Here is a 13232-nt window from a genome sequence, read left to right on the forward strand (position 1 = left end):
ATGAAACTTAAATTAATTGTTTAATTAAAATAACAATTATTGATTAATAAAATATATATTTATTATTAAGAAAGATGTTAACAAAAAATAATGTGTTGCATTATTTCTCAGGTGAATGTGTATTTATTAATTGATCAAATTCTTTATATATGTACCTATTAAATAACACCACTAATAAAAATAATTTTATAAATAATAAAATAAATTTAATAATTAAAAAATACTTTGAGAAATCAGTGAGTAGGATCCGATTTCTCTTCCTTCATTAAAAAATATATATAAGTTGACAAAATGTAGGGGAGAAACCGAATTCTCATGAAAATTTTAAAAAGTAGAAAAAATAATGATAGTTTGATATTTAATTAAAAATTAGTGGTAGTTTGATATCTATTTATTTTTTTATGGTATAACAATAAAAAAAACTACACTTTAACATGTTTAGGAAGATGTGACACACAAATATCTAAGGATACGATTTGATGTGGTATATATTTTCAAAAGGTGATTTGATCTGATATATATGGTCAAAAAATAATTTGATGTGACATATGTCAACAAATAGTAATTTAATATGGTATAAAAGTGACTCGTTGTGACAATATATCATAATACATTATTTTTCTACTCAATTCAAGTTAACTCGTTACATTGTATAAGAGGTAGACCATGAACACTACCATTATGAAAGTAATTGCAAGGAACATAAGAGGTAGATGTGTTTGCTAGACCATGAACACTACCATTAGTTTGTTGCTTAAAAGTTGTTTACGGTCCTCAATTATAGAACCATACTTAAACCTATTAGATTTGGCAATTTGCACATCATCTTGTTTGCAATTCATTTCAGTAGTCACATTCAAAACACAGAAGATACGATCCAACAAATTGCTTGTAGCAATCCCCAAGCTTCACACTCCATTGCTTGTATCAACAGTCTCATTCACGTCATTTAAAGCTGAGTTATGCTTGGTAGTCATTTAGGTGTTTCCATAATAAAAAAATAAAAAATAATAATAATAAAATCTTAAATTTTTTCTAACCAAATGACGTGAAAAATTGGTTTATATTTCTGATTTTTCAATATGTAAAAAATCTTAAATTTCAAATGTTTAAAAATATGAAAAATCTGGAACTCCACATTTCAATTTTTAAAATTGACAAAATAATTTTTGTAAAAAATTATGAGAGATAAGTTAAAATTTAGAAAATTTATTTAGTATAAAAAAATGTTCGGATGGGTAAGAATAATGTGTTAGTATTATGTAAAATTTTCACTTATCAAACTCTTATATTTTTAAATGCACATTTAAATTGATAAATCGGATCACACATGTAAAAAACAATTATTGCTTTGTATGACACATCACGTGGCAACTAAGCACGAAATCATGGGAGATTGCTTGTTCTACCACCCATACTCTGCTTTTCATTTATTTTTTGAACAAACTCTTATGCAAAGTTTTTACTAAATTCCAAAAGTTAGCTTTAAATATATGAAACACCTTTAGTTTGGTTCAAACTAGACTTTCCTTTCTGTGATAAACATTTCATATACCTTGGAGTTTGTTTCAGATTAGCACGTTCATAGATCTTGTAATCATGACCAAAATTCAGTTTGAATCTATTTTCGTTGACAAAGCAAACTAGGCTTAAACAAGGATGAAAAATAAACTCTTGTAATTGTGTTTTTTGTTAATTAAATCAATTAATGATACCTAACAATGTATTTAAGATATATCTAGGTTACAACAACAGAGGAAAATTAATAAAATGCCAAGACCAGATGAACCAGAAAGGCAAACAAGAAACAAGCAATTCTTGATTCTACAAGATGATCCAATATGATTGAAATAAACAAGGTCTATGAATAACTTTCGTGTAACCAATCAACTATCTCCAACATTCAGAGTGTCACCCTCATTTTACACTACAATGCCTAATCTCTTGGTGGCAGTACTGAAACCTGAAATCACTTTTGCTAGTTTTCATGTTTGGAGGGTGGCCATAGAGAGAGCCTGTTTAACTTGTTTTACAAATGAAGATTTCACCCTCCCAATTTGACCAGGAAAGTTTCTCATAAATTTGATATAACCTTAGAGTGGCGTCGTTCACTTTTGGATTTGGCTCTTCTAAACTCAACAACTCACTTTAAAGCGTAAAATAAAAAACATTAACCGTTAATAAACAAATCAACGATTAATATTATATACATGTGCATGAGAAATTATAGCACTTTAGATGAGACAAGTCCTTCACTTCTCTTGATTGTTGCTAATATCTTTGATCTTGGTCATCTGCAAATTAAGCAGCTCATGCACTCTGTTCTTTAGCTGCACAATAAAAGCAATAACCAAACTAGTTAATAACTTCAGCCCTACTCCACATCCTTCAAAAATACAAAAAAAATAATCAGCAGAAAAAAGTAAGGCCACTCCAGTATATTTAGCCTATCAAGTAATGTTCTCCAACATCTTAGAGGATTGAAAAAAAAAATTACTCAAAAATATGCTTCAACATGGAGCTCTCACACCATTATCACATATCTCAAATTTCTGTTTTGTTTGTTCCCAACCCTTCAATTTAGCTGAAGTTTTTCAAGTTCAAAAGGTCCTAACTTTTAATCTATAGTTGCCTTCGGCGCCAATCTAACTAAAAGCTGTTTTCTTGCCTTATATTGCTATGCTTTTATGAATACTATTCATTTCATTATGAATTTATCACATCTATTGGCCTTTTGTATGAGACTCCTCTGTTTTATTGGACATCTCTAAAGCTTCAAATAATCACTTTCTTCACACATAATATGAAGCATTACCCTCTGAAAATTTAGTATAGATTTTTCTCACCTCATGTAGTCCTTTCTGTGTTGTCACAGACACATTAATAGCTCCATCAGGACCTGATTTACGGTACTTCTCCAGCTCATGATCTGTGAGAGAAGGATCTTCTGTTGCATATACCACAGGAGATGTCTTCAACAGATCAGCTTTCGAGACAACATCAAGCCATAAATGTGCAGGAAACCTTTCTTTGATTTCTTTGTATATTGAAAACTGCATAAGCAACCATAATTAGATTAAATGCTTTATCAAAAGACAACTTTGAAAAAGATTACAGCTGCTATGAATTAAATGCCTCATAAACATGATGTGGTAAATTGATACCATATGACATGAAGTTGGGAATACAACATAATTTACAAATTATCGAGCATGACATGGCCATAATAATTCATACAAATAAAAACACATTAAAGTTAATAAAAAAAACGAAAAATCTGAAAATTAAATGTGAGAATGAATATTTTGAAGTTAGCACAAGTTATTTTAAACAAAAATAGTCATTTAATTGAGTTAATCAGAAAATTCAGTCATTTTGAAGTTATAACACTCATTTTCAGTTAATCAGAAAATTCAGTTCACACAACTTTGCTGCAGCCTGTGACAAATAGTTTAATAGCTCAAAGGAAATCTTGTCTTGCAGTATAAATTTGAAAACAATAAGCGAAATACCATTTTATAGCTATTTAAAGGTGAATTTCACACTGGCAAAAATCAAGATCAATTACACTTCATTTTTGGTTATTTTAATTATGCAACTGCAATAGAAGCACACCTGATCGGAAGGCGAGGTTCCACATTCCCCTGAAAGGTCGTGAACATACAAAATTGCTGTTGGTAGATGTGAAAGGACAGCAAGGGTCAACTTTTCCAAATTATTTCTGTCCTCTACGAAAACAAAATAAAAAACAAAAACAAAAAATTATAAAAGGGTAGTATGGTTATGTTAAAACTTAAAACTACACTAAAAAACAAGAAATCGATTGTAATATATTACAAATGATTATAAGGAACAGGAGAACAAAGATCCCCCAACAACCCATAATATTACCCAATGACTATGTGGGAATTGGTGTGTTGTTTTAGGAATGTATATAATAATTAGTATAAGAATATCTATATGTAGTTAGTTCGTAAATTAGGTTAAATTGGTGAAAATCCCCTAAATCAAGGGATTATTGGTTAGAGCAGGGGGATATTTTGTTTCCTAGATTAGTAAAAGGACCTCTGTACTCGGAAACACTTAATACAGCCCCTTCTAAAATAAGTTGGCATTCATTGCAAACAGCTCTTTCCTCACCGTTTAAGCAAACTTTTGGCGTTTTCTAAGATAATTCATGAATATTTTTGTTTCAAAACACCACAACAGAATAAGATAGCCCAAAGGAAAAAATTGACAAAGCATTGTTGTATCAGAAAAAATGTTCAAAAAATTATCTATCTGACACGCCAACTGAATTCCTTAAACAAGAAAACAAATAAATAAAGTTATTAGTAAATAACATCCCTAGAGGTTAAAGAATAGACACACTTCCAACCACCAATCCTTCTAGAGATCTTTGAAGGCACCAGCATAGAACCCTAATGGATAAGAAATAAGTAGCACCCCTAATTCTTAGGACGAGCATACAAAACTAAGGTAAAATGAAAATGGACATAACTCTCCATCATTCTCTTAGGAAAGTTAATCCTAAAACCAATAAAAGAGGAAAAAAAAAATTTACTAAGAAACTTTGGATATATAAAAGTTCAACAAACAAGATGAACAAATACTACTGAAAAATAGAAGGAAAAAAATGAAATGTTACCGTCATGTCTCTTCAGAAGACCTGGGGTATCCGTAACCTACAATCATATCAGGCATGCAATTACAACTATGTAATATGTAGTTAAAAGAGAAAACATGCAAAACAGCAAATGAATCAAAGATTATATTGTTAACCTGAAACTTCTGATAGTTAAAGATAATATGACCCATAAGAATTCCTCTTGTTGTGAACGGATAGTTACAAACCTGAAATGTTAGGTAGAGAGAAAAGAAGAAAACATGAGAAAAGATTATATGGATAGTGGAATCTTCAAATCTTCTGCAACTAAGTAGTTCTGCTGAAGCCCATAGCAATACTTATGTTTTATTTAATCTAGCTTAGATTAGTATCAGATAAATCAACAAATGATAATAATGATGAAATTTGAAACTTGGTGCATTTCCAATTCCTTTTCTAGTGGAAATTGGGAGGTCCATGTCATCTTAAGCTGTCGGGGTTTCAGTTTCATCCTGTAAAGTTAGAAAATCAGAAATTGTTGCCATATTTGAAGGAGTTGAGTTGGACTCTAGGACCTGTATAGATTTTGGACTGACCTTCGGCATGTTTGTGTACTAAAGAGTTATTCCAAATCATACATAATTTTAAACTCAATTTCATTGGGAAGGATTACTTCAATTAACTTAGGTTCAGCTTCATAAGAAGATAGAGATGGTTGAGACACCAATGTTTTTCAGCCGGGGTTCAATTTCGAGTTGATATGGTTCAGACTCATTTGTAAGATCAAATCAATAACCTAAGATGTATTTCCTTAGCTTTCCAAGATTTTTCCCCAGAAGATAAGTTTGAGTGAAATAAGCTTCTTTCTCCATGAAGGTTAGGTTACATCCTATGACACAACTTATCTGACGGAGGGGTATAATACATATAACCTTAATGAGTGGAAGAAAACCCAACAAAAACACGGTAGTCATATTCAAATTCACGGTCTTGTCTATATGGATATGATTCATGAACAATTGATACACACACAAAGATGTGACATCTAACATTATTATTTCCTAGAGTGGAGAGATTCAGGTTAAAGGAAAAGGTCTATTGGTCACTTATGTTTACAACACATGTTCCTAAATTTTTATGGGGTGAGGCAATCCCAATAGCTACTTCCTTGATAAATAGGATGCCTTCTCGAGTCTTAAATTTCCAAACACCTTATCAGATCATTTCCAATTGTTGTCTACTCAAAGTCTTTGGTTGTGCTGTGTTTGTGTTTGTGTTTGTACAGCTCCCAATTCAGAGTGTCATTAAACTTAACCTGAGGGATCTCAAATGCATTCTAGGTAGTATTTGAGTCACCTCATCCATCACAAACTCGAGGGAAATAACTATGAAGGGAAAGAACTGCGGAAAATCAATCACTGCCCTCAAACCAACCCGAATTTAGAGGATCAAAATACTTAAATACACAAGGTAATGAGAACTGCGACCCTGCTCCTAGTGATCAAAATGATGAAGAGATTGATGATAGGCCTATTGCCTTTTCATAAGGCAAACATTCATATTCATGCACAATATTTCCATTTGTAATTTTTATTTCTTATGATAAGTTATCTCAGGTATTTGAAAATGATGCCAAGTCCGGGTTTATTCTTTCAGAAGACAGGAAACAGAGAAGTTGAAATATTCATTGATGCTTATTGGGTAGGTTTTGTAACTAACAAATGTTCTAACATTAGGTTATTGCACCTATGTTTGGGGGAACTTAAGCTCTGTTTGGACTAGGTCACATTGATGCTTACTGACACCCTCAAACCTAGGTGCTAAACAAGGAAACAAAATCACCACCTATTAAAACAAAACAAAAACTAATTATAGTGGACGTTCAGGTACATAACCGAATCACTCTTATTTCAGGAAACTAATAATCCTAGTCCAAGTATAATACTAACGCAATACAGTACAATACTGCTATACCAGCAGCGGAATTTAATAGTCGGTAAAAATCATTCCTATACCATTCCTACTCATATGAACGCTGCATATATTTTCAATCTAAATTCTGCCTCCTACTCCCATCAACATAGTTTCTCAATATTGCATCCTTATTGATATTTTCATGAGTTAAATCTTTTGGCAGACTTGTAAGAAAAAATTGATAGACATGCCGGAAACGCAATTTCTCAGAACTGGTTATTTTTGCAAGATCAATATTTCAATTCAAGCCCAGCCATCTAAAAATCCTAAAATAAAAACAGTGTACGTAAGAAGGATTTTAACAAAGAAAAATTCAATTTCGGCTCCATACCTCAGGCTTGCCTGTAGAGAGTACATGGACCAAAGAAGATTTTCCAACATTAGGGGCTCCAACAAGGCAGAGAGTTGATGTTTCTAAATTAATTACAGGCATTGCCCTCAGAGTCTGAAACATTAATCAGCAATCAGGTAGATGATATGGATTAAGCTCAGTTGGCAAAATAATTGAACAAATAAGATTCATAGACCGCCCAATTGCGAATAGTGATATGCTTATTACAGAAAGTGAACATGTGAAGACAAAAAAAAAAATGAAAAGACGGACAAGGATTTCATATGTTTACCTTCGCTATGTTTAACAAATCGTCAACAACTTTCATTTCTTGACCAAAACTCTCTTCAATTTTCTTAAGACCCTGCGTAACAGTAACATCAACGCATATTGAGAAATCGGAGAAATTAGAAATCATATATTCCCTCACAAGATATGCATCTCACCTCATTCAATCTTTCCACTGCTTCTCGCTTGGTCGTAGACTGTACATGATAGGATTTCAGTTAGAGCAAAAGATGACAAAAAATATCATCAAAGTAAAAGATAATTATATAAAGAGACGTCAGAACCCAAAAATCATTTGCAGAAAAATAAAAGCCTAGCATGGGCAATGCTACCTGCCATAAGTATGAAACAAATGAGACTACAATAATCATATAAGATCTATCTGTTCTTTGAAAGATTTTATACATCAGAAAATCAGATAAATGTGAAGATAAGAGCTTAATATCTTCAACAAGAACAAATAGCAATTGACATCTAAACCTAGCAAAAGGATTCCTAGTTTTACCTACTAATATAATATTATTAAATACGAAGAGTATTGAGAGACATGTTGAATAACTCGTGTGTTTCAACTACACAACGGAAGTTTTTTATATAGACTATGAGTATTAAACAAACATAATGGACAGTAATACTAACAGACCGGAATACTTATAGCCTATCTAATCTAATTATTTACATTCTAATATAATATTTTAACACTCCCCCTCAAACTGGAGCATATAAATCAAATGCACCCAACTTGTTACATATATAACTAATTCTAGGAACTCGCAATGACTTTGTAAAAACATCTGCCAACTGATCATTGGAATTGACAAAGCTAGTGATGATGTCACCCGATTCGATCTTTTCTCTAATAAATGACAGTCTATCTCAATATGCTTGGTCCTCTCATGAAAAACAGGATTTGAGACAATGTGCAATGCAACTTGATTATCACATATCAGTGTCATTGTGTTGGCCTCTTCAAATTGAAGTTCTTTCAGTAACTGTTTCAACCAGATGAGTTCATATGTTACTAGTGTCATGACCCTGTATTCTGCCTCAGCGCTGGATCTTGCAACAACATTTTGCTTCTTACTCTTCCAAGATATTAAATTTCCTCCGACAAATACACAATACCCGAAACTAGATCGTCTATCAATGGGTGAGCCTGCCCAATCGGCATCTGAGTAGCCAACTATCTGAGTATGTCCTCTATGTTCATAAATGAGATCTTTTCCAGGTGCACTTTTGATGTATTTAAGAATCCGGATTACAACATCCATATGTTGTTGGCAAGGAGAATTTAAGAACTAGCTTACCACACTGACAGCGAAGGAAATGTCAGGACGAGTAACTGCGAGATAGTTTAATTTTCCAACCAATCTCTTATATCTTCCTGAATCTAATAGAGGCTCCCCCTGATTAGGTAGGAATTTGAATTTGGATCCATAGGAGTATCAACTGGCTTGACATTTAATAGACCTGTTTCTTCAAGAATATGCATAGCATATTTTCTTTGTGAAATTACAAGACCATCCTTGGATTAGGCTACCTCAATACCCAAAAAATAATGGAGTTTACCGAGGTCTTTAGTCTGAAATTGATTTGAAAGATGTTGTTTCAACTGGAGTATTCCTTGCTGATCACTACCAGTTATAACAATGTCATCCACATAAACAATAAGATAGATGCACCCTTGGGCAGAGTGATCGGCTTCACTACGAATCAAACCAAACTCTTGTACTATCGAGCTGAATCTGCCTAACCAAGCTCTAGGAGATTGTTTAAGACCATAAAGGGACCTGTGTAGCCGACAAACCATGGTGGAAGACTCCCCTTGAGCAACAAACCCTGGTGGTTGCTCCATATAAACTTCCTCTTCAAGATCATCGTGCAAAAATGCATTTTTAATGTCAAGTTAGAGAGGCCAATGTCGAATTGCTGCAATGGAGAAAAACAGTCTGACAGATGCCATTTTGGCAACAAGTGAGAAGGTATCGCTGTAATCCAACCCAAAAATATGAGTATACCCCTTGACTACCAAACGAGCCTTAGATCGATCAATCTTACCATCAGGACCAACCTTCACTTATAGAGCCAACGACATCCGACTGAAGACTTCCCATGAGGTAAAGGAACCAGTTCCCAAGTACCACTGCTTTGTAGAGCACACATCTCATCAAGCATTGCTTGCCTCCACTCAGAGTGGGATAATGCTTCACCTGTAGTTTTAGGAATAGAAACAGAAGACAAAGAGGACATGCAAGTGTAATGCAAAGGAGAAAGACGATGATAACACAAATTAATATAATGAGGAGATGGATTACGGGTTGTACGAATATCCTTACGAAGAGCAATGGGAAGGTCATGCTCAGGTGGCAGAGTCGGATCCGGAGGTAGCGTCGGAGGAGAGTCTGTAATGGGAACAGGATCACGCACAACAGAGGTAGGCGACGACGTTGATATGTTTGTAGTGGTCGTGGAGGTTGGGGGGCAGACTCGACAGGTTCGATAGGAATACGAGTGGGTGGAATAGGGATATCCTGATGGGGCTCAGTAGCTATATGGGTAGATTTAAATGTACAGACTCGAAAAAGGCAACATCGGCTGATGTAACGTAGCGGTGTAGTGTAGGAGAATAACAACGATAGCCCTTTTGGGACCGATGATAACCGAGAAAGACACACTTGAGTGGTCGAGCTGACAATTTGTCCAAACTAGGAAATAAATTGTGGACAAAACACGTGGACAAAACACGTGGACAAAACACGTGTGGTTTCAATGAGATGCCGATTTTTGCGTTCGGCTACCCCGTTTTGCTGGGATGTATGAGGACATGATGTTTGGTGTAGAATACCATTGGAAGCCATAAAATTTTGAAATTGATGGGACAAATATTCCCGAGCATTATCACTTCTTAAGGTACAAATAGAAACTCCAAATTGAGTTTTAATTTCTTGATGTGCAAATAACATTTTCAAGTATGAAAACTGCATAATCACCCAACAAAGAAACAGGTCAAATAAAAATGCAAATTGCTTAGTAAAAGTGTAAAACCTTAGCACAATGTGAAGCGTGTTCCTTTCCAACAGATACTACCCTCTTCCTTAAACCGTCTACCTTCCCTAGCACCTGTTGAACAATTTTAAATCTGCAATTAGAAAATGTCTAAAAAGTAAGTTTGCATGAATTCAACTTATTCATGCAGCCTTTTTAAAATGGAAATGATGAATAGTCAAAAGAGCATATGTCCTTCAAAATATAAGAGAACCTGCTACTCAAATCAAGCTTACAAAAACAAGTTCAGTGCTGCTATGCAATTCTCCTGACATACCTTTTCATAGTACCCATCTCCAAGTGTCAGCTCAATAAGAGATCTTTCATAAGGATGAAGGCGTGTTTTATTAGGAAAATTCTCCACATACGTCCTCAAGGGAACAGCAAGTTCCTAAGATGAGCTTTAACGTTAGCTTTTGCAACATGCTCTTTTATAAATGGACAATAGAAGTTGAAGTAGACCTTATAGCTTTAAACATGACAAGTTCAGAAGTTTTAACAACATACTTTCATCAACGCATCAAGTTGTTTTGCACCCTTGTTTTTCTCTCTTTTTGCAATATTGACAATTCCTACAATTTGTGACAACTAAAAAATTAGTGTCAACTACAGGGTTTAGGATGAAAACATAAATGTCAATTTGGGATTGAAGAACATAAGGCAAGAACCTTGTGTCGGAGAAATCCTTCTCGCCTTTTTCATGGCCGACCCCAGAATGTCAACAGATGGCATCACTATAGGCAACTTTTGAAATGCTCCAACAGATTCCATTGTTCTAGATGGCTTTTCCTACAATTTTAATATTAAGGCGGGAACACATGTAAATCCTTTACAAACCAACATAAAACACTACTAATAGGGAATAAGACATTGGGCAATAGATAACCAAAATAAATCATAAGACGGAGGCTGTGAAGGTCAAGTAAAAAGTCTAAAGACATCATGACACTTTTCAACCTGACAATATGTATACCGCAAACATAAACATGCCAAAGTCGAAGTATAAACAAAAACGGTGAAAATGAAGTATCCTTTAAATAAAAAGAAGATTTCAAATAATCACATCCACTAATTGGCCCAAGCATTCATGGTCAAAGGTAACATTTTAAAAATAAATCAGCTACAACAATCTTTACAATAAGATAATGTCCAAAAGCACCCTTCATTCTCCGCTTCTTCATTGTCAAGTAAGTAACAGTTCATCCATCTCTTTCTGTTTCAATATAATAATGTCCATCTGAGAGTCTGAGACAACAGTTCCACCTTTATTTATCCACACTCCCCAGTATACATTGAAACAGGAAAAACAAAACCTTATCTCATTAGGGAAGGTCAGGTCAGCTGCAAAGATCAAACAATGCCACTTATATCTACCGGATACCAAATTTTCAGTTTATCAATATACAGTAAGGTTTTTTAATTGTTTCACTTAAAGTTTTCTTTGATTTGCCTCTACTCCCTTTAACCAAAGTATCTTCCATTAGCTCCATTGTTCTCAATGAGGCTGCTGTTAGTCTTGTCCTCACATGAAAAATTACCTTAGAACAAATTAAACAACATACATCAAAACACTAAAGCTACCCAATCAGTTCATTCAAAATTAAAATAAAATCCCCGATAAAACACAATAATCTAATCTCCACAAGGATGTGATAAAAACTATTATATTCTTAACCGTGCAAAGTAATGGACAAAAATCAATTATTCACCAAATTTCCTAAAAGTTTCCTCCAAAGCATCAAGGAAGCTTGTACACTATTGAAATAACATGATACAGACACAAAGCTTCTGAAGTGCAAGAATAAGTATCAAATTTAAGTGGTTAATGTTTTATAAGGTCTTCAGATTACAAAATTCAATTCATGTTAATCCTATTTGTGAGTGTTCACGTATGTGGACCCTAGGTCTTCCATGATGATCTCAGAATCAGTCACCAACGCCAAAACACTAGTTCAGTATAATGCATGTCTTCCCTTGCATGTCAAGCGTTTAAATCCTCCATAAACCCTATGCCCTAAACCTAGCCAGGCCCGTATTGTAGAATCATAGGCGCATGAGGTGACGTATGGATGTCAGGGAGCCCAAAGAATTGGTAATGGGGATACATACTCTAAACCTCCTTCCCCCGGTTGATCTATTGACCTAGTATGTCAGCTCTAGGTTCGACCGATCAATGGCACGGTCCACAATCCCCTAAGTATGAAGCCTGTAAAATGAAAGCGATTTGTGAACTCTGCACTTAGTCTAATTTCCTTGCTTGGTTCTCCTCAACCGAATATTCCTTTGAGCTACCAAACAACAAAGAAACACTTTTCTCTTGTCAATTACTTCATCTTCCTATCATGAATTTCACAATAGAGAATGAATTCTTGTTTGAAAACTATTTCCCAATGAAAATTAATAGAACAAAAAACACAAATATATTTAATACATAAAATAGAAGTGGCCAAACCATCTATCTCGAGATTAAGCTTATGTTTGATTCCACATTTATGATTATGGATACCTAAAATTGATTTTGACATGTTTGGTTGTTTTCGACTATAATTGATTTTGCATCAAAATTGTTTCTAACTAGAAGCTAGAATTTATAGTTTTTGAGTCTAAATGTAATTTTCACACTGAAATTTATTATTCATCTCACTTTGATGTAAATGTATCCAAACATAAACCAATTTACATTCAACTCAATTTTAAGTAAAATCAATTTTATAAAATCAATTCATTCAAAATCAATTTATGTCGCCTTAGAACCAAATATTTGTCTATCTCCATAACCAATACCTACCAATATATTATTATTGGTATTTTCTTTGATCTTCTCCAAAGTGGGAACGTAACTTCCTTTAGTAACTTCTTCATACGAACTAGTTTGGATGGTCTTACAGAAACAGAAGTTGTGAGGCAATTTAGCATTGCGCGTTCCTGCGTTATGTAGTAAATGATATTGAAATTGTTATGCGAAATTGAAGAAAAAGAATGGAAAAA

General features: G+C 33.9%; 1 protein-coding gene across 1 annotated transcript in view; it reads right to left on the reverse strand.

The window, feature by feature from the left end:
* Positions 1-1825: 1825 nt before the first annotated feature.
* LOC101491664 (nucleolar GTP-binding protein 1) overlaps positions 1826-13232 on the reverse strand; it is an 11795-nt gene continuing 388 nt past the window's right edge. The window contains exons 2-14 of the mRNA XM_073366684.1: positions 13033-13169; positions 10913-11033; positions 10752-10816; positions 10522-10635; positions 10245-10319; positions 7358-7396; positions 7204-7275; positions 6912-7025; positions 4783-4854; positions 4649-4685; positions 3616-3728; positions 2847-3053; positions 1826-2330 (exon numbers count right to left, since the gene is read on the reverse strand). Coding sequence (XP_073222785.1) covers positions 2253-2330; positions 2847-3053; positions 3616-3728; positions 4649-4685; positions 4783-4854; positions 6912-7025; positions 7204-7275; positions 7358-7396; positions 10245-10319; positions 10522-10635; positions 10752-10816; positions 10913-11033; positions 13033-13169 — 1244 coding nt within the window. The 3' untranslated portion in view covers positions 1826-2252. The remainder of the gene's footprint in view (positions 2331-2846; positions 3054-3615; positions 3729-4648; positions 4686-4782; positions 4855-6911; positions 7026-7203; positions 7276-7357; positions 7397-10244; positions 10320-10521; positions 10636-10751; positions 10817-10912; positions 11034-13032; positions 13170-13232) is intronic.

The sequence above is a fragment of the Cicer arietinum genome, chromosome 3 (assembly GCF_000331145.2).
Source record: "Cicer arietinum cultivar CDC Frontier isolate Library 1 chromosome 3, Cicar.CDCFrontier_v2.0, whole genome shotgun sequence".
Classification (NCBI taxonomy): Eukaryota; Viridiplantae; Streptophyta; class Magnoliopsida; order Fabales; family Fabaceae; genus Cicer; species Cicer arietinum.